The sequence below is a fragment of the Adiantum capillus-veneris genome, chromosome 3, assembly GCF_014529385.1.
Source record: "Adiantum capillus-veneris isolate H3 chromosome 3, ASM1452938v2, whole genome shotgun sequence".
Lineage (NCBI taxonomy): Eukaryota > Viridiplantae > Streptophyta > Polypodiopsida > Polypodiales > Pteridaceae > Adiantum > Adiantum capillus-veneris.
This window is the reverse complement of record NC_140933.1, coordinates 67,636,617-67,659,385: the sequence shown is the minus strand read 5'-3', so window position 1 is coordinate 67,659,385 and position 22,769 is coordinate 67,636,617. Positions and strand designations below refer to the sequence as shown.

At 39.5% G+C, this 22,769-nt stretch overlaps 1 protein-coding gene across 2 annotated transcripts; it reads left to right on the top strand.

The window, feature by feature from the left end:
• Nucleotides 1–209: 209 nt before the first annotated feature.
• LOC147461047 (transcription factor MYB114-like) lies at nucleotides 210–1,243 on the top strand. Of its 2 annotated transcripts, none has more exons than XR_015186419.1 (2): nucleotides 210–575; nucleotides 936–1,243. XR_015186419.1 is itself a non-coding variant. In XM_086500004.1 (2 exons), the coding sequence occupies exons 1-2, from the start codon at nucleotides 543–545 to the stop codon at nucleotides 1,121–1,123; spliced, it is 240 nt and encodes a 79-aa protein (XP_086356130.1). In that variant the 5' UTR covers nucleotides 220–542; the 3' UTR covers nucleotides 1,124–1,243. The 2 variants fall into 2 exon arrangements, 1 of the variants encoding a protein (XP_086356130.1); XM_086500004.1 differs by having other exon boundaries at nucleotides 220–575; nucleotides 917–1,243.
• The last annotated feature ends 21,526 nt before the right edge of the window (nucleotides 1,244–22,769 follow it).

Here is a 22,769-nt window from a genome sequence, read left to right as displayed (position 1 = left end):
AGATTACAAAAAATGCTCCAGTAACTTGTATATGTTCGACCAAGGAGCAAGATACGTGGGGCCAGGGAACAAGGAACATGCATGTCCCTAACTAAAAGCATACTACGTCCTTGTAGAATGCGTTCATGTGGAGCCATGATATGGACAGCGGAATGTGAGGTAGGAAATTCATCATTGAGAAATCAAGCTGGAGACACCGCATTCTCTCACAAACATTCTCCTTGCGTGCAGAGAATGTGAGAAAGAGAGCGACGAGAGCGTCAGCATATGCCCTCCTCCCGCGATTAGAGCCTGCTTCATTATCATACATAACATATCTAGGAAGCGAAGCGCGTTCTTTTGTAGCAGCTAGCCTGTCCAGCCCTGCGTCGACCCTGCGTCGATTTGCACCAGTGCTAGTCTCTCTCTCTCTCTCTCTCTCTCTCTCTCTCTCTCCACACACGTGCGAGCAGGCTCACACAGCCACACCGTGTCACGCGTCCAGCCCCAATTGCAGGCGCAGCAGACGAGGACGAGAGGACGAGAGGCTACCAAATACGTTCATGGCAGCTGGACTGACATCGCCCGTAAAGCTGGTATGATTAATGCTGCTACTCGATCACTTCAAAGTTCAAAGTACATATTGCATAGTAATACCGCTTAAAAATTACAATGGTATCACTATGGCCTGTCTATCGAAGTAAATTCCTCAACAATCGGTGGTGAAAGATCTGAATAGCACGCCTGATTTACCCAACTTTGAATAGCACGCCTGATGAATTGATGAGCTATTATCCATAGATATCCATAGATATCTTTACTTTGCATCTACAGACCCGCTTCAATATATCACACCTTTCGCAGCAGCATTTTTGTTGACCGCTTGAATAGTACAATAAAATCACATCAAATGGCAAATTTCCAAATTTTCCAGCAGTACTGCATGATTTTTGCAGGGCTGGATCGTTGTGGAAAGAGCTGTAGACGCAGATGGCTGAATCATCTTCGACCAGACCTCAAACATGGCAAGTTCTCATTGGATGAGATTAACCTCATAGTCGAGCTCCATGATGAAGTTGGAATCAATATGGGTGTCATGGGAAGCTGCCTTGAGGGCCATTGCGTTCTTTTTAAGTTAATATAATGTTACTCCACTCACATGTGTGAGTATGGCAGAAAGAAAAAGAAGAAGAAGAGAACAGCCCTAGATCTCCAACCTTTTGTGTCACTCTCTTTATTGGAAATTAGAGCAGTTTTCTCCTTCCTTCAAACCTCGCACATTGAATGATAGAATGGTGTATAATTATTGCATTACGTGGACAATTCGCTACAAGTTTTAGACAGTTTTCGAAGTGCAAATATTGAGTGGGAGTTTTGTTTTTGTTGCCTGAGAGTAGAAATATGAGTTTTTACAGCTAAAAAATGTGGCTTTATCGATCTTCTTTCCTAGCTATTAATTTTTCATAGATACAAAAAAGAGCAACAACGTCGAGTGTCACGAGTGTCACTGGGAAAAGGGAGCAACAATGCCGGAGTCATTGGGAAAATGGGTAGAAAAGTTAACCTTTCTAACTTGCAAATCTTCCCAGCACTTGTTGAGCTTGTTTACACATTAAGGTGCAAAAGAGAGTGGAAAAGAGGTCTTTTTGTCAAAGTGACAAAGGTCTAATACTTGTAGTGTGAAAATATAACATTCACAAACTTTTGGCCTAATTTGTAGAAACTTCCACTAAGTAATACTTCTGCACAACTTGACCCACACATAGCTAAGCCTAGGGTACAAGAGCCATATTAGAGGCACTTAGTTGAAAATACTAACACTTAGTCCCTCCACCAATCGATGATTATTGTCCAGTGGTTCTAAGTTGCGCCAAGTCTCAAGATATTCAAGCACCTTGACTGCACTCACTTCTTTCTTCTGCCTCGGGTCCACAGAGTGTATTATTTCCTTACTCATGGGGTCTTTTCAAAACCTTAGTAAGTCCATTGAAAGTTGTATCAATTATCCTTGAAAAATCATTCAAGCTAAAGGTGTGATCATTGCGTAGAAAAGGGCTTATATAGGAGGCATTGGATGCTACATCAAAGGAAATTAGAAAGGAAAAGCAAGTTGTGAATCAAAGTAATGTGATCGTCAAGAGATTTGGTCGCCATTGCCGCTCTCCATTAAAGCCAATTCTAACACCTCTTTTATATTTTTTCCTGGTTTGTTTAACACACCTTTTCGTCTTTTTGAACTCCTTTAAGTGAGATTTGCTTTTCAAACCTACACAAAATGAAAAAGACCAAAATCAAAAGCAACTCGAAATCAACACGAATCAAAACCAAAATATGTATGGGATTGAGGCATAGGGGAAGAGAAGGATGTGCCATCCCGTGAGTAGTATGAGATAATAGTACCAAGGGTAGGTAACATTGAAATACACTTACAGACTTCTCTTTCTACTCTACATGGTCTAAAAGATCAGATGACTAAGTTAAATGACTGCCTACAAAAGGGAAAGCAGTTGATGACAAAATTATTTGTGCCATCTCATTCAAATATGCCTTCCAACTCTAGCGATGGTGGAACCCTATATAGAGACATTGTTATACCTTCTCTTGATACCCAGTCAATACCTAGAGAAAACCCTTTCCTCAAAGACGTGAAACCTCCTCAATTTAATGGTGGAGAAAGAGATAGAAATAAAGATTCTATCTAAAATTTTGTACATACATGGCAAGACCTTCATAGGTTAAAAATACCCAACGTGAGTATTTACCACTTGAGGTTAGTTTGTCATTGGGGCCAAAGGAATGGTGGATGGGCCTCAATGCACTAGGAAAGATTCCACGGGACACGGCTCAATTTGAAAAAAAATAAATTGAAATAGTTTCTTCCAAAAAATGAAATTGGGAGGAGTGGGACAAAGCTATGCAATGGGTTAGGCCTTTGCTTACATTACGGAGTACAGAGAAATAATCCTCCAGCTTAAGGGGATACATGATTTTGACAAATCAAGAGGGTATATAAAAGGATCAGATAGACACTCCAAATAAGAGGTGAAAAGAAATGCACCCAAAAACTTAGAAGAAGAAATTAAACCTGCATAAATTTATGAGGATAATCTCACTTGACAATTGCTAATACCACACAACTTCCATAGATATGGGGATATGGAGGACTTTTCTAAAAGAAAAAAGGAAATTTCCATGTGAAACATTGATTAAAAAGAGGGATGCACTACGGCCCATGCTAAAGCAAGAGGACTTTGTAGAGGCAAAAAAGGAAAGTTATGCTTCACTTGTTTTTAACCGACTTTTTTTTTTGTTGAAATTCTCACTCAAATGTGATATTTAAGTTGAATTAGAATCTACTTGACTTACAAATCACCATGCTCATAATGAGCCATGGATCCAAAAAACAATTACAAGAGATTCAAGAGTTTCAACATGCAAATGATCGGGCTATACACAGGCCCCCTACCCATACATACCTAAAACCATACTTTGAGTACAAACATTCCTGGCGTGGTTGCCACAAACGGCAAGCCCTTTCCACAGGACATGAAGCCTCCCAAGCACAAGAATCTAACACACCTGTTTGTGGGAAAATAATGTTTGGGCTTTAAGTAGGAGCCCCAATCTCATACAAAGCTAGGAAATAAACATAAACAACCCAATCTACGACCAAGGAGAACACACCACAAAACCATCATAGATACATCTGCTAAACTACAAAGCATAAGAGAAATACCATTGGGAGGCACCAACGAGAGAAGTTCCATCACACAACACATCCCAATCGATCACAACCAGCCAACCACGATTTGTAGGGGAGCCTTACACCTTCATATAGAAGCCCGACGTACCACTATAACTCACAAGTTCGCCACACCTATAGGTCCCGCCGTCAAGCCAACAACAACTACTCCACAATCAACCATGTCGAGTGGATTTGTTTAAGTCTGGAACAGGGATACCGCCAAGCCCGCTTCGCAAAAATAGGCCAATACTACAAGGGCAAGCAAGTTCCAAAGGCAAGCAAGGGCAGCCAAGAGCCCACACTAGAAACTCTCCTTTCCACGGCCATCAGCCACTCTTGCCGAGGGACTCCGCACATGTAGCAGTACCCACGTGCATCTGCAAAGAAATAAGGGTGTCACTTGGACAAGCCGCCCGTGAGGTACCCCCAACCTTGATGTGTCACTGCCAAGGCAGGCACCACATCCTTTGCTGCAGACCGAACCCTCCCCTGCACTTATTGCACAGAACATTCTTAATGGAATTGCCCAAAGAAGGAAATAAAAAGGACCATGAAAAGGATAAATGTAATGACAAGAGTCATAAAGATATGAAAATCCATGTAGCTCGAACACTTCTAATAGCTTGTAATGAAAACTTTAAATTTATAGAGGTGTTGCACTAGGACAAAGAGCACCATTGTTGTTTGTCAACTAGCTGCACGTGGAAATCAAGTTTTGATCGAGCTGGTAAAAAGCACGGAGTTGTGAATGGGATAAGCGTTAGTCATGATTGATGACTTTGCCACACATAACTTTGTAAATTACGCTCTTGTCAAGAAATAAAAAATTTTTGAACAACCAATTGCTTACTAATATGTCGTCTCTATGATGCATGGTGAAGACAAGAAGATATGTGATACACTAGTATCGAGTTTGGAAGTTGAGATATAACTTTATAAGGACGTTCTTGACTTCAAACTAATGAATATGGATTGTGTAGACTTGGATTTGAGAAGGGATTGGTTTTGGTCACTAGGACCTTCTGTGGAATTTAGAGTTACCAGCAAGACTCACTAGAATTGGTAAAAAAGGGTAAAACGTTTTTTATACAAGGTGAACATGATGTACAAAATAGTTCTTTAATATGTTCTCTTGAGTTGCAAAACCTTGTAATTAAAAGGTCTTGTGATGTATATATGTTCTGATGTCAATTCGTTGTAAATAACAACTTTGATGTGGCAATGAAACGTCACGTTCCTTTTTTGTCTTTGTCTTCTCGTAGTGATTACGAAAATTGAATGTCTTGCTATATGAACTTAAAGATGTTTTTCCTATTGATTTTCCAAAAGGTTTACCTCCTGAAAGAGGTGAATTATATCATGCTATTGATCTAGTCGAAGGTGCAAAGTCAATCTGAAAACTACTTTATAAACTAGGCCAATGTAAGGACATGGGTCCTACGTGCAAGGCCACCGGCACGGCCGGATAGTGTGTACGCTAGGGAGAGTCTATAAGATAGCACGGTTGGGTGGAGACTAGCACACGAATTACCACTGCCCTTTCACTTATATACGAGCTAGTTTTGCATGTGGCACGTTGCTTGTCTCCCATATTTCGCAGATAGCAACGTTTTCGCTGTGCAACAAAAAGAAGGAAGACACAGTTACCCTGTTGACAGGCAGCCATAACTGTCGACTGCAGCAGCTGTCCTCCAGAGCGCATGACCAACACCAACTTCACCGACAACTCAATGGCACTGAGGCTCTGAAGGCTTCTGTTGTCGGTGTTGATTGCGCGCGTAGGAAGGCTCGCTTAACCCTTGCATGGGGGATGGTTGAACCCACCCCATGAGAGTAAGAGGCCAACCCTTACCATCAAGCTATTGACCGTTGTTGTGTATAACAAGAAAAGATAGCATACTTGTGTTGAAAAGAAAGCTAGAAGGAAAGGGAAAGCTTCAAACTTCAAGGAAGTAGTTTCACTCTTCCTTTTCACTTCTTGGAGGAAGGCAAGTTTTGTCCTCCAAAAATTATTTTTTCCTCAAGGAGCTAGCTTTAAAGTGAACAAAACCCTTCACAAAAACAACGAGTTTTTGTGAAGATTCAACAAAGGTGTTCTTATATGACGAATGACACGTGAAGCGCTACAATTTCTGCAAGGCGAGGTTCGCATGCAACGCAAACTGCTAAGCATACAAAACACAAAGACTTCAATTTCACAAGGTACAAGTTGATGTTTTTCTCTCTTTACATTAGTGTGTGAGATATCCCACCTACACACACTTTTTATTTTGAGCACGTAGATCAAAATCAAGGCACCACAGGTGTTGCTGACACTAATATGCATGACGATGATAAGCTAGGAGTTCATGGGCTTGTGGATATGGCTGCTTTCAAGACTTTGGAACATTGCCAAAGCGTACTTGAAATCAACCTCCCTGCACTCAATGCAAATGTTACCAATCTTTCGGAGTTATGAATTCACAGACGGCTCAAGGAGCCACAAGTGGCATAGTTCAAGGGAACCAAGCTCACACGATTGAAAGAGTCCAAGAGACAAGTGCTGCAGAAGATGCAAAAGGTAGCAATGCATTACTTAACAATATCACCATTCTTGAGTTCCACGGGGAAGAGCGTGATGGCAACAAGGATGCGGTCAATACATTCTTACACAAATGGAGTGATATTCATAGATTGAGACATACCCCGGATATAAAGACGGCTGGTGGAACAAGCGTATCTCTGAAAGGCAAGGCCTATAAGTGGTGGATGACATTTCCAATAGATGCTTGTCTTCTGTCTTGGGCTGCATTTAAAGCTTCTTTCTCCAAAGAGTTTTTGTACTCCAATGAAGAAGTAAGAATTGGTTAGCATGGGATGCATGCCGCATGTTTAGCCCTTCTCACATAGTACCTTTTAAGTATCGGGAAATCATATAAAACTAGAAGGTCTAGATGAATTCCAAAAGATACGGGGTTTTAATAGTGGTCTTCACAAAGACTATCGTCTTCATGTCAAGATCCAACATACAAAAACTTTGTAAGAAGCCATCAGTCATGCCCAAAGATATGTTGATGACCAAGAGAGGAAAGGAAATATTCCCTACTCTAAGAACAATTTTGCTAAGAGCAATGTAGCTAAGAGCCAACGGCGAGGTAGATCTCCCATACATTCGAAGAGGAATAAGAGACAATCTACCTCTCCATGCCCACAAGAAGCTAAGAAGCCTAAGCAATCACGAGATACTTCATGTGGGTCTCTCCACACTGCTGATTTTGAGCGTGCAAAGAAACACAATTTTTGTTTTAGATGTCTTTTAGAGCAACATAACAAGAAAGATTGTCCTCTTTTGCAAGGCAAACAAAAGTCCATGAACACGGTGCAACACCTCACATTAGATTCATTTCCTAAATATTGTGTTGTAGAGGTTCTTCATATGGAAGAAAACCACAAGTGTTGTGTGTCTGCTTCAATGTGATAGCCCACCTTTGGCCCCCATGATTTGATTTGCATGCAAGACACTAATAACGGACAACGTGTTCGTATTTTAGTGGACGATGGTGTAACTCATAACTTCTTAAACTATAAGCTAGTTAAGAAGTTGAAGCTTACACATACTCCCTGCTCTCACAAGCATGTGGTGGAGCAGATGTTTAGGAATGATAAATAAGTATGAGACACGGTAGTTCAAGGGGTTGATCTTATTGTTCAAGATCATACGATCACCCTTGACTTCCAAGTTATGAACATGGACTGCGCTGATGTAGTTTTAGGATGGGAGTGGCTGCATGGTTCAGGAAACACTTTGCACACTAGTTATAAACACAACTCTTTATCCTTCATGGCCAATGGTAAACATGTGCTTTTGGTTGGTGAGAAAAATATACCATCTGTACCTCTTATATGTACAGCCGAGGTTTCTATTTTGCAAAAAGCAAATTTAATAGATGAAGTCTGTTTGTGTTACTGCTTGTCTCCGAGTCTTGTGAATTCTCGAGAGCAAAGTGAGGTGAATTATATTAATGGTATGCAAAGTGCAAAGAATTCTAATGATAAGCGAAGTGTTAACAAATCTAACGAGCAAAGTTCTCTCAATTTTATTTCTGTAGAGCAACGTGAAACCATTGTAAAACAAACATTACAGGAATCACAAGATTCTCTATCCCAACGTAACTCTAGTTTACTTTCTCCTTTTGCACGGAAAAAGATGACTCACTTAATCACAGAGTATAGTAATGTGTTCTCAAGTGATTTACCACCGGCTTTACCCCCTACACGTGATGTGCAACATGGCATAGATGTCTTGCCAAGCACTAAATTGGTGAGTGAACCACCTTATCCTATGAGTGCTAAAGAATGTAAGGAGGTTGAGAGTCAGTTGGCTGACTACCTCGTTTGTAGTTTCATCAGACCTAGCACTTTGCCTTGGGCATCACCAATTCTATTGGTAAAAAAGAAAGATGGTACTATAGCATGTGAGTAGGTTATTGCGGATTAAATGCGATAATTACCAAGAACAAGTATCCTCTACATCGAGTGGATGAGTTGCTTGATCAACTCCATGGGGCAAGATACGATCCAAAGATAGATCTTTGTTCAGGATACCACTAGGCACGTACCCTTTTGTAAGATATCTCCAAAACTGCCTTCAGAACACGGCTCGGGCATTTTGAATTTTTGGTTGTCTTTTGGTCGAACGAATGCTCCAGCTACATTTATGAAACTCATGGATAGTGTCTTATGTTCCTATCTTGGAAAATTTGTTGTGGTTTTCCTTGATGACATTATCATTTACAGTAAGATTGAAGATGAACACATAGAACACTTACAATTAGTGTTCCAACAACTACGAGCTCACATGCTGTATGCTAAGCAAAGCAAGTGCAATTTCATTAAAATAGAGATACATTATCTCGGTCATGTGATCTCTTATTCTGGCATCAAAACGGACACTGATAAGGTTGCTGCCATTCTTCTACGTCCACATCCTAACACGGCTGAGGAGCTTCAAATATTTTTGGCATGGCTGGATTTTATCGACATTATATCCATGATTATGCAAAAATTGATGTTCCTATGTGACGGATCAACTTAAAGCAAAAGGTAAGACCTTTTCTTGGGAAGAAGTAAAAAAATGTAGTTTCAAACAGCTCAAGGTAGCTATAGCCATTGCTGCCATCCTAGCAATCGTCGACCCACTTAAGCCATTTGTGGTAGAGACTGATGCTAGTGATAAAGAAATTGGTGTGGTACTTCTCCGAGAGAGAAGACCTATAGCCTTTGAAAGTAAAAAGTTAGATAGAGCTCAACAATTATTATGTCTATAAGAGAGAGCTCTATGCCATAATTCATGCTTTACAAAAGTGGCGACACTATTTATATGGTGCCGAGTTTGAAGTATTTTTTTACCATGAGAGTATCAAATGGTTCACTACTCAAATGGACTTGAAGGGTTGTAAAGCTAGATGGGACGAAATCCTTCAAGATTATGATTGTAAGCTATAATATCGCAAGGGGAGATATAATGTAGTAGTGGATACACTAAGTCAGATGCCTCATATTAATTCACTTGCTTTCACGGAAATAAAGAATGGAGTTTTAGAGTCATTACGTGGCAAGTGTACACAACATCAATCATATGCTAAAGTGTGGAGTGCAATTTTAAAAAGGGATCCCTCACACTCACATGTCTCTGTACAGCTAGATCAACATGTCTCTGCATGTGCAGATAAAAACTCCAATACACAAAGCTTCACCCCTACTCAGAAAGAGCTTAAGAGATGGAAGAATTTTTCCATTGATGATGGCTACTTACTCCACAAAATTAGAGTATATGTGCCAAAGGACTCAGACACTAGGCGCCAAATATTATTTGAGTCTCATGATAGTCCAAGTGCTGGTCATCCAGGTATTAATAATATGTATGCCTTAGTTCGACAACAATTTTATTGGTCGGGCTTACATCATGATGCTCAAGAGTACATATTAAACTGCCAGTAGTGTCAAGTTAATATGGCAGAGCGCCTCAAGGTAGGTGGCCTTTTACATCCTTTAGAGATTCCACAAGGTAAGTGGGAGAGTATCTCTATGGATTTTGTAGTAGAACTACCTACTACAAATTGTGGCCATGATGCCATATGGGTAATTGGAGACCGTCTCACCAAGATGGGTCGATCCATTCCCACTAACACTATGATTAAGAAAACGGAATTAACACGGCTACTTGTAGAGAATATATATAAACTCTACGGTATTTCAGCTAGTATCATTAGTGATAGAGATCGAAAGCTCGATAATCACTTCTAGAGAGCTGTGTTCCAAAAGCTGGAAACTAAACTTAATCTATGTATGGATGATTATCCAGAAACGGATGGTCAAACAGAACGAGTTAATCGAGTGCTAGAGGATATGCTATCAGTGTACGTTAGTAAGAAGCAAATCAATTGGGAAGACTACTTATGTATATTGAAATTTGCTTATAATAGTTCAAAGCATGTGACTACAGGGTTTAGTCCATTTATGATTTTGTATGGATTTCAACCTAGATCACACGTTACGGTGGGGTTGACTGAGGAGAAGATGCAACAAGCAAAGTATTTTCTCCAAGACCATTTTGACATGCTTGGAGTTGCTCGATAGAATGTTAAGCAAGCTCAAGGTCGATATAAGAAGTACGTAGATGAGCATCATCATCTTACTACTTTCGAAGAAGGAGACAAGGTTTTCCTCAAAGTTCCGGAGCATTCAAAAAGTCTGAAGACGAAAAAAGTTGATAAACTTTCACCACGTTATTGTTGACTGTTTACCATTCTCAAACGTATAGGTCAAGTGGCCTATAAGTTAGCTCTTCGAGAGCACTCACGAGTTCATCCTATTTTTCATGTTAGCCGTTTACAAAAACAGCTAGCACAGAATGATAATGTCATTGACACAGGTGTGTTAGTTGAACTTATTGAACCGCCAAGCATCCCTCATGAGCCTGAAAAGATTTTGGATTCTCATGAGCTTCGCACCAGACATCATGTCACACGAAAGGTGTTGGTAAAATGGCTAAATAGACCTGAAGAAGGTTCTACATGGGAGAATGTCTCCACACTTAAGAAACATTTTCCTACGTTCATTTGCAAGAACAAAAACGATTCTCCAAGGGGGGGTAATGTAAGGACATGGGTCCTACGGGCAAGGCCACCGGCATGGCGCTGGACAATGTGTACGCTAGGGGAGGCTATTAGATAGCACGGTTGAGTGGAGACTAGCACACTTATTACCACCGCCCTTTCAAGCAAGCACAGCACATAGAAGTAGAAAAAGAAATTCCAGGGCTATGTACATAAAGGCTGTATTAAACTTAGAAATTCTCTTTGGGCTTTGCCAATTTCATTGGTGAAGAAAAAAATGGTTTTATGCAACTTTGTGTCAACTCTAGAGCAGTAAATAATCTCAAAATGAAGAGTAGGCTCCCTATGCTTAGAATGAAATATCTTTTTGATCAATTAGAGGGAGCCAAGTAGATATTGGAATTATTGAGTGTCGGGTAATGCTTTTTGGGCTTACCAATGCACCAACTACTTTTATGAAGTTGATGAATAGTGTTCTACAACCCTACCTAGGAAAACTTGTTGTAGTCTTTCTTGATGATATCCTCATCTACAATCATACTCTTTCTTCATGAATGAAAGATCTTTTTGATCAATTAGAGGGAGCCAAGTAGATATTGGAATTATGAGTTTTGGGTAGTTCTTTTTGGGCTTACCAATGCAACAGCTACTTTTATGAGGTTGATGAATAGTGTTCTACAACCCTACCTAGGAAAACTTGTTGTAGTCTTTCTTGATAATATCCTCATCTACAATCATACTCAAGAGGAGCATCTATAAGATCATAGAGAGTGCTCCAATTTCTTAGAGATAATTCCCTTTATACAAAGGAATCTAAATGTGAATTGTTCACTGAAAAAGTGAAACATCTTAGTCATATAATTTCTACAGATGGAATGAAGATGGATCTAAATAAGTACTAAGATAGTTTGCAATGGCCTGAACCCAAGTACATCTTCATAGTAATGTATGTTATTTTTTGTAGATTAATTAGGATTATGCCAAGATATCAGTCTCCATGATGGAACAACTCAAAGGAAAGGGAAAAACCCTTTTTTTCTCTTTGGGGGGAGAGGGGCGATCAAATGAAAAGTAACAAAAACTTAAAGGTAGAAATAGCTATAGCTCCAATTTTATACATAGTGGATTGGGGGATAAACCTTTTGTGGTTGAGATAGATTCTATTAATTTTCTTACAGGTATGGTTCTATAAACACAAGTGGTCGACCATTACTAAATTTTTTGTAGGTATGGTTCTAACGCAAGAGGGTTGAGAAATAGCATTTGAAAGTAAAAAGTTAGACCCGCCCAACCTAATTACTTAGTATATGAGAGGGAGTTGTATGCTATTGTCCATGCATTAAAGAAATGGAAGCACTATTTGTATGGTGCTAAGGTTATGATAGTGTTTGATCTCGAAAGCATTAAATGGATTCCCATGAAACAATCTTGAAAGGTCGTAAAGCTAGATGAGTTGAACTCTTACAAGAGTTTGAGTATGAGCTTAGGTATTGCAAAGGAAAATATTATGTGTTAGTAGACTCACTTAGCAGAATATCTACAATAAATGAATTGAGATTTACAAGAGTTTGAGTATGAGCTTAGGTATTGCAAAGGGAAATATTATGTGGTAGTAGACTCACTTAGTAGGATGTCTATGATAAATGAATTGATCTAGATGTGTTGAACTCTTAAAAGATTTTGAGTATGAACTTAGGTATTGCAAAGGGAAATATTATGTGGTAGTAGACTCAATTAGCAGGATGTCTATGATAAATGATTTGAGCTTTACTTGACTCGATAGTGATCTAATTGAATGATTAAGAGGGAGATGTTAGGCTGATCTTTCATATTTTAAATATGCAAAACCACTCAAAAAGAGGATCCAAAACAAGGGGTTTCCAATGCTAATGAAGCATCCATGGGTGCTTTAGACGGATTCAACTGGAAAAATGCTACCATATATAATGGATATCTAGGCTAGAAAGGTAGAGTATGTGTCCGATAAGATGAATGGACTAGGGACAAATACTCTATTAGTGTCATGACAGTCCAATTGTGGGACCACTAGGTGTGAACAAGACTTGCTGTCTTGATAAGAGGAAATTTTATTTGTACGAAATGTATAATAATGTCCTAGGATATGTATTTAAATAAAATAAATCTAGATAAATAAGACTAAAATGATTAGGATGGGAGGACTACTCCATCCATTAGAAATTCCTTTATGGAAATGGGAGAGTATCTCCATCGATTTTATAGTGGGATTACCTAAAACATAGAGGGGGTGCAACTGAGCGTGGGTAATAGTGGATAGATTAAAACCAAAATGGTTAGAATTATTACAACTAACTATGATGTTATCAATTCTATATTGGCTAGATTATTTGTGAAAAATCTCTATTTACTAGATGGTTTAACTATACACATTGTGTTGGATAGAGACAATAATTTTAAAAGCCATTTTTGGGCAGTTGGATTAAAGATGTTGGATACTAAACTAAGCATGAACATAATTGAACATTCTCAAATAGATGGTCAAATGGAAAGGATTTATCAAATCCTAAATGATATGCTACAAGTATATGCAAGAAAACAAAAAACTAATTGTGGAGAGTACTTACCTATAGTAGAGTTTGCATATAATAGTGCCAAGCACTCTTCCATGGAATATAGCCCATTCATGTCAATGTATGGGTTTCAGCCTAGATCTCCCTATTTAGTAGGATTGAAAAATGAAAAAGCTCACACAACTAAAGACTCTCTATAAGATATGAATAAACTTGCTAAGGGCTCAAGAGCAAATACATATTCTAATTTTCCTAGAAGGTCTCATACCTTTGAGGAAGGGCAACAAGCTTATTTAAAAGTGCCTAAGAAGTATGAAGCCATGAAGACGGGACCATGTCCAAAATTATCACCAAGTTATTGTAAACCTTACACAATACTAAAGAAAGATTGAGATATGTCATAGAAACTCTAATTACTAGTGACAAGTTGCATACATCCAGTATTCTGTGTGAGCAAATAAAAGGAAACTGGATCAGTCTGACAATCTTATTCAAGATGATCAGATAGTGGAACTCATAAATACTCAATCTCTTCCACATGAGCCAAAGAAAATACTAGACACTAGAAATACAATTTATAGAGAGTGGTTAGTTAGGTGTCTAGAGATTGTCCTAAAGAGATTTGAACCTGGAGCGAGTAACCACCATGGGTTTCATATTCTCATGATAACGTGGAATTTCTTGTCATCACAATATTTATAATCACATTCACATAATTAACTATACGTAGAATTTGAACCGTGGGTTAGAACAACGCTAGATTATGATAGTTCCTAAGTTCCGTTAGGGTAAAGGGGTCAGTCAAAAACTGGGTCCCGACTCCCTATGCTGGAACCCGTTCGCCCTTTTCAATAAAGCAACTCTACATCAGAAATGAGACACATTCAATCGTGTGGTGATAATTAAGACAAGGAGGGTGTGAGGAAGACACGGCCGTCCGATTTCGAGTTCAAGCCTCACTGGCTTATATTGGAACCCCTCAACGGCTTCCTACTCGTAGCCAATTTTTTCACAAAAAAAATATCTCCGCAGGTTTGCATGTCTCGCCGCTCGCGATGCCGATTCTCTCTCATATAGCGCTCGTAGTTAGCTCTCGAATGCGCCCTTTCTTTCTCAAATGCACCGCAGGATTGGTGGCAATTTGTCGCCTCTTTGAGGTGGTACTATATTGGGGTGTTTTACCTGGCTAGTTGAGCTCATACCCTATGGATTGTTGACACCTCAAGGCACATGTTGTGCTTGAGGGACATTGTGTTCTTTTTAAGTTAATATAATTTCGCTCCACTCACATCTGTGAGTATGGCAGAAAGAAAAAAAAAAAGATGAGAACAGCCCTAGATCTCCAACCTTTTGTGTCACTCTCTTTATTGGAAAGTAGAGCAGTTTTCTCCTTCCTACAAACCTCGCACATTGAATGATAGAATGGTGTATAGCTATTGCATTATGGACAATTCGCTACAAACTTTAGACAGTTTTCAAAGTGCAAATATCGAGTGGGAGTTTTGTTTTTGTTGCCTGAGAGTGGCTTTATTGATCTTCTTTCCTAGCTGTTAATTTTTCATAGATACAAAACAGAGCAACAACGTCGAGTGTCATGAGTGTCACTGGGAAAAGGGAGCAGCAATGCCGGAGTCATTGGGAAAATGAGTAGAAAAGTTAACCTTTCTAACTTGCAAATCAATCTTCCGAGCACTTGTTGAGCTTGTTTACACACTAAGGTGCAAAAGAGAGTGGAAAAGAGGTCTTTTTGTCAAAGTTACAAAGGTCTAATACTTGTAGTGTGAAAGTATAACATTCACAAACTTTTGGCCTAATTTGCAGAAACTTCCACTAAGTAATACTTCTGCTCAACTTGAACCACAAATAGCTAAGCATAGGGTACAAGAGCCATATTAGAGGCACTTAGTTGAAAATACTAACACTTAGTCCCTCCACCAATCGATGATTATTGTCCAATGGTTCTAAGTTGCACTGAATCTCAAGATATTCAAGCACCTTGATTGTGCTTAGTTCTTTCTTCCGCCTCGGGTCCATTATTTCCTTACTCATGGGGTCTTTTTAAAACCGTAGTAAGTCCATTAAAAGCTATATCAATTATCCTTGAAAAATTGTTCAAGCTAAGGGTGTGATCATTGCGTAGAAAAGGGCTTATATAGGAGGCATTGGTTGCTACATCAAAGGCAAGTAGAAAGGAAAAGCAAGTTCAGAATCAAAGTAATGTGATTGTCAAGAGATTTGGTCGCCATTGCCACTCTCCATCAAACCCAATTCTCACACCTCTTAGAGAGTGTTCTTTATATTTTTTCATGGTTTGTTCAAAACATCCTTTCGTCTTTTTAAAATCATTTAAGTGAGTTTTGCTTTTAAAACTTACACAAAATGAAAAAAGACCAAAACCAAAAGCAACCTAAAATCAACACCAATAAAAACCAAAATATGTATGGGATTGAGGACATAGGGGAAGAGTGGGATGTGCCATCCCGTGAGTAGCATGGGATGATAGTACCTAGGGTAGGAAACATTGAAATACAATTACAAACTTTTCTTTCTACTCTAGATGGTCTAAAAGATCAGATGACTAAATTGAATGCCTACCTACCGAAGGGAAAGCAATTGATGACAAAATTATTTGTGCCATCTCATGCAAATATGCCTTCCAACTCTAGCGATGGTGGAACCATATATAGAGACATTGTTACACCTTCTTTTGATACCCACTCAATACCTAGAGAAAACCCTTTCCTCAAAGACATGAATCTCCTCAAATTAATGGTGGAGAAAGTTTAACATTCACAAACTTTTGGCCGAATTTGTAGAAACTTCCACTAAGAAATACTTCTGCGCAACTTGACCCACATATAGCTAAGCCTTGGGTACAAGAGCCATATTAGAGGCACTTAGTTGAAAATACTAACACTTAGTCCCTCCAGCAATCGATGATTATTTTCCAGTGGTTCTAAGTTGCGCCAAATCTCAAGATATTCAAGCACCTTGACTGCGCTCACTTCTTCCTTCGGCCTCGGGTCCACAGAGCCTATTATTTCCTTACTCATGGGGTCTTTTTAAAACCTTAGTAAGTCCATTTAAAGTTGTATCAATTATCCTTGAAAAATCATTCAATCTAAAGGTGTGATCATTGCGTAGAAAAGGGCTTATATAGGAGGCATTGGCTGCTACATCAAAGGCAAGTAGAAAGGAAAAACAAGTCGGGAATCAAAGTAATGTGATCGTCAAGAGATTTGGTTGCCATTGCCGATCTCCATCAAAGCCAATTCTAACACCTCTTTTATATTTTTTCATGGTTTGTTTGACACATCTTTTCGTCTTTTTAAACTCCTTTAAGTGAGTTTTTCTTTTAAAACTTACAAAAAATGAAAAAAGACCAAAACCAAAAGCAACCTAAAATCAACACCAATCAAAACCAAAATATGTGTGGGATTGAGGACATAGGGGAAGAGAAGGATGTGCAATCCCGTGAGTAGTATGCGATGAAAGTACCTAGGGTAGGTAACATCGAAATACAATTACATACTTTTCTTTCTACTCTACATGGTCTAATTAAAAGATCAGATGACTAAACTAAATGACTTCCTACAAAAGGGAAAGTAGTTGATGACAAAATTATTTGTGCCATCTCATACAAATATGCCTTCCAATTCTAGCGATGGTGGAACCATATATAGAGACATTGTTATACCTTCTCTTGATACCCAGTCAATACCTAGAGAAAAACCTTTCCTCAAGGACGTGAAACCTCCTGAATTTAATGGTGGAGAAAGAGATAGAAATAAAGATTCTATCTAAAATTTCGTACATACATGGCAAGACTTTCATAGGTTAAAAATACCCAACGTGAATATTTACTACTTGAGGTTAGTTTGTCATTGGGGCCAAAGGCCTACAAATGGTGGATGGGCCTCAATGCACTAGTAAAGATTCCAGGGGACTGGGCTCAATTTGAAAAAAATAAATGAAATAGTTTATTCCAAAAAATGAAATTGGGAGAAGTGGGACAAAGCTATGAAATGGGTTAGGCCTTTGCTTACATTGTGGAGTATAGAGAAATAATCCTCAAGCTTCAGGGGATACATGATTTTCACAAAACACGAGGGTATATACAAGGATCAGATAGACACTTCAAGCAAGAGGTGAAAATAAATGCACCCAAAAACTTAGAAGAAGCAATTAAATCTGCATAAATTTATGAGGATAATCTCACTTGACAATTGCTAATCCCACACAACTTGAGTCCAAGTCCATAGATATGGGGATATCGGGAGGACTTTTCAAAAAGAAAAAAGAAATATTTCCATGTAAAACATTGTTTAAAAAGAGGGATGCACTACGACCCAGGCTGAAGCAAGAGGACTTTGTAGAGGTAAAAAAGGAAAGTTATGCTTCACTTGTTTTCAGTCGACCATATTTTTTTTGAAATTCTCACTCAAATGAGTGAGTTAAATTGAATTATAATCTAATTGACTTACAAATCACCATGCTCACAATGAGCCATGGGCCCAAAAAACAATTACAACGGATTCAAGCGTTTCAACATGCAAATGATCGGGCTATACAGAGGCCCCTACCCATACAAACCTAAAACCATACTTTGAGTAAAACCATTCTTGGCTTGTCCGCCACAAACGTCAAGTCCTTGGACATGCAACCTCCCAAGCACAAGAATCTAATACACCTGTTCATGGGAAAAAAATGTTTAGGCTTTAAGAAGTGGCCCCACTCTCATACAAATCTGGGAAATAAACATAAACAACCCAACCTTCGACCTACAAAGCATAAGATAAATACCATTGGGAGGCACCAACGAGAGAAGCTCCATCCACACAGCACATCCCAATCGACCACAACCAGCCGACCCATGATTTTTAGGGGAGCGTTGCACCTTCATATAGAAGCCCGCAGCGGTGCCACTAGAACTCACAAGTTTGCCACACCTACAGGTCCCGCTGTCAAGTCAACAACAACTACTCTAAAACCAACCATGGCGAGCGGATTTGTTTGAGTCTGGAACAGGTCTACCGCCAAGCCCGCTACACAAAAATAGGCCAATCCTATAAGGGCAAGCGAGTCCCAAAGGCAAGTAAGATCAGTCAAGAGCCCACACCAGAAACTCCCTTGTCCACGGCCATCAGCCACTCTTGCCGGGGGACTCCGCACATGTAGCAGTACCCACGTGTGTCTGGAACGAAAGAAGGGTGTCCCTTGGACAAGCCGCCCATGAGGTCCCCTGTCCACGGCCATTAGCCACTCTATCCGAGGGACTCCGCACATGTAGCTGTACCCACATGCGTCTACAAAGAAAGAAGGGTGTCCCTTGGACAAGCCTCTCATGAGGTCCCCCCAACCTTGATGTGTCACTGCGAAGGCTGGCACCACCTCCTTCGCTGCAGACCGAACCCTCCCCTGCACTCGTTGCACAGAACATTCTTAATGGAATTATCCAAAGAAGGAAATAGAAAGGACCATGAAAAGGATAAAGGTATGACAAGAGTCATAAAGATAGGAAAATCCATGTAGCTTGAACACTTCGAATAGCTTGTAATGAAAACTTTAAATTTATGGAAGTATTGCACTAGGACAAAGAGCACCATTTTTGTTTGTCAGCTAGTTGCACATGGAAATCAAGTTTTGATCGAGTTGGTTAAAAAGCATGGAGTTGTGAATGGGATAAGCATTAGATCATGATTGATGACTTTGACACAAATAACTTTGTAAATTATGCTCTTGTCAGGAAATAAAACCTTTTTGAACAACCAATTGCTTACTAATATGTCGTCTCTGTGATGCGTGGTGAAGATAAGAAGATATGTGATACACTAGTATCCAGTTTGGAAGTTGAGATATAACATTATAAAGATGTTCTTGACTTCAAACTCATGAATATGGATTGTGCAGACTTGGACTTGAGAAGGGATTGGTTTTGGTGACTAGGACCTTCTTTGGAATGTAGAGTTATCAACAAGACTCACTAGAATTGGTAAAAAAAGGTAAAAAGGTTTTTTATACAAGTTGAACATGATGTACAAAATATTTATTTGATATGTTCTCTTGAGTTGCAAAACCTTGTAATTAAAAGGTCTTGTGATGTATATACGTTGTGATATCAATTCGTTGTAAATAACGACTTCAATGTGGAAATGAAACATCACGTTTCTTTTTTGTCTTTGTCTTCTCGTAGTGATTACAAAAATTGAATGTCTTGCTATAGGAACTTAAAGATGTTTTTCCTATTGATTTTCCAAAGGTTTACCTCCTGAAAGAGGTGAAGTCGATCATGCTATTGATCTAGTTGAGGGTGCAAAGTCTATCTGAAAACTACTTTATAAACTAGGACAATGTAAGGAAATGGGTCCTACGTGCAAGGCCACCGGCACGGCAGGATAGTGTGTACGCTAGGGGGAGTCTATAAGATACCACAATTGGGTGGAGACTAGCACACACATTACCACCTCCCTTTCACTGGTATTCGAGCTAGTTTTGGGAGGAGGGGAAAAGCGGGTTGCATGTGCATGTGGCACGCTGCTTCTCTCCTACACATCTCCGTTGTGCAGCAAAAAGAAGGCAGGCACAATTACCGTGTTGAGACAGGCAGATGCAGCCACCGACCGCAGCCGCCCTCCATAGCGCACGACCAAGGCCAACTTGACCGGCAACTCGACGTCATCGAGGCTCCGAAGGCTTCAGTTTTCAGTGTTTGTTGCACACGTAGGAAGGCCCGCTTAACCCTTGCATGAATGAGAGTTGAACCCACCCCATGAGAGTAAGAGGCCAACACTTTACAATCAAGCTATTGACCCTTGTCGTGTATAACAAGGAAAGATAGCATACTTGTGTTGAAAAGAAAGCTAGAAGGAAAGGGAAAGCTTCAAACTTCAAGAAAGTAGTTTCACTCTTCCTTTTCACTTCTTTGAGGAAGGCAAGTTTTTTCCTCCAAAAATTCAATTTTCCTCAAGGAGCTAGCTTTAAAGTGAACAAAACCCTTCACAGAAAAGACGAGTTTTTGTGAAGATTCAACAAAGGTGTTCTTATATGATGAACGACACATAAAGCGCTACAATTCTCGCAAGGCGAGGTTTGCATGCAACGTAAATTACTGAGCATACAAAACACAAAGACTTCAATTTCACAATGTATAAGTTGGCGTTTTTCTCTCTTTACATTAGTGTGTGGGATATCCCACCTACACACACTTTTTATTTTGAGCACGTAGATCAAAATCAGGGCACCACAGGTGCTGCTGACACTAATACCCATGACGATGATGATCTAAGAGATCATGGGCTAGCTTGTAGATATGAAATCTTTCAAGACTTTGGAACATCGCCAAAGCGTACTTGAAATCAACCTCTCTGCACTCAATGCAAATGTTACCAATCTTACGGAGTTACTTGTGAAATTTATGAATGCACAGACGGCTCAAGAAGCCACAAGTGGCATGGTTCAAGGGAACCAAGCTCACACGATTGAAGGAGTCCAAGAGACAAGTGTTGCAGAAGATGCAGAGGGTAGCAATGCATTACTTAAGAATATCACCATTCGTGAGTTCCACGGGGAAGAGCATGATGGAAACAAGGATGTAATCAATACGTTCTTACACAAATGGAGTGATATTCATAGATTGAGACACACCCTGGATATAAATACAGTTGGTGAAACAAGTCTATCTCTAAAAGGCAAGGCTTATAAGTGGTGGATGACATTTCCAATAGATGCTCGTCTTGCATCTTGGGCTGCATTTCAAGCTTCTTTCTGCAAAGAGTTTTTCTACTCCAATGAAGAAGATAAGAATTGGTTAGCATGGGATGCATGCCGCATATCTGGCCTCTCTCTCACACAGTACCTTTTAAGTATCAAGAAATCATATTAAAACCAGAAGGTCTAGATGAATTCCAAAAGATACGGGGTTTTAATAGGGATCTTGACAAAGACTATCATCTTCATGTCAAGACCCAACATCTAAAAACTTTGGAATAATCCATCAGTCATGCCGAAAGATATGATGATAACCAAGAGAGGAAAGGAAATTTTCCCTACTCTAAGAATACTTTTGCTAAGATCAATGTGGCTAAGAGCCAACGACAAGGTATATCTCCCACACGTTCCAAGAGGAATAAGAGACAATCTACCTCTCCACACCCACAAGAAGCTAAGAAGCCTAAGCACTGATGAGATACTCTATGTGGGCCTCTCAACACTGCTGATTTTGCGCGTGCAAAGAAACACAATTTGTGTTTTAGATGTCTTTCGGACCAACATAACAAGAAATATTATCCTATTTTGCAAGGCAAAGAAAAGGCCATGAACATGGTGCAACATCTCACATTAGATTCATCCCCTAAATATTGTGTTGTAGAGGTTCTTCATATGGAAGAAAAGCTCAAGTGTTGTGTGTCTTCTTCAATCTGACAGCCCACCTTTGGCCCCCACGATTTGATTCGCATGCAAGACACTAATAATGGACAACGTGTTCGTATTTTAGTGGATGAGGTGCAACTCATAACTTCTTGAACTATAAGCTAGTCAAGAAATTGAAGCCTACACATACTCCCTACTCTCACAAGCATGTGGTGGAGTAGATGTCTAGGAATGATAAAGAAGTATGGGACACGGTAGTTCAAGGGGTTGAGATTATTGTTCAAGATCATACGATGACCTTTGACTTCCAAGTTATGAGCATGGACCGTGTTGATGTAGTTTTTGGTCAGGAGTGGCTGCATGGTTAGGAAACACTTTGCACACTAGTTATGAACACATCTCCTTATCCTTCATGGCCAATGGTAAACATGTGCTTTTGCTTGGTGAAGAAAAATATACCATCTCCACCTCTTATATGTACAGCCGAGCTTTCTATTTTGCAAAAAGAAAATTTAATAGATGAAGTATTTTGGTGTTACTGTTTGTCTCCATGTCTTGCGAATTCTTGAGAGCAAAGTGCGGTGAATTCTATTAATGGTATGCAAAGTGCAAAGAATTCTAATCATAAGAAAAGTGTTAACAAATGTAACGAGCAAAGTGCTCTTAATTTTAATTCTATAGAGCAACGTACAACCATTGTAAAACAAACATTACAGGAATTACAAGATTCTCCATCCCAGCATAACTCTAGTTTACTTTCTCCTTTTGCACGAAAAAAGCTGACTCACTTACTCACGGAGTATAGTGATGTGTTCTCAAGTGATTTACCACCAGGTTTACCCCCTACATGTGATGTGCAACATGGAAAAGATGTCTTACCAGGTACTAAACTGGTGAGTAAACCACCTTATCATATGAGTTCTAAAGAAGACAAGGAGATTGAGAGTCAGTTGACTGACTACCTCGTTTGTAGTTTCATTACACCTAGCGCTTTGCCTTGGGAATCACCAATTCTATTGGTAAAAAAGA

Bases quoted from the DNA above. Each gene is read 5' to 3' on its own strand.
- LOC147461047 (XM_086500004.1), top strand. From the start codon at position 543: ATGGCAGCTGGACTGACATCGCCCGTAAAGCTG. The intron at 576-916 runs GTATGATTAATG...ATTTTCCAGCAG, and splicing joins TGACATCGCCCGTAAAGCTG to TACTGCATGATTTTTGCAGG.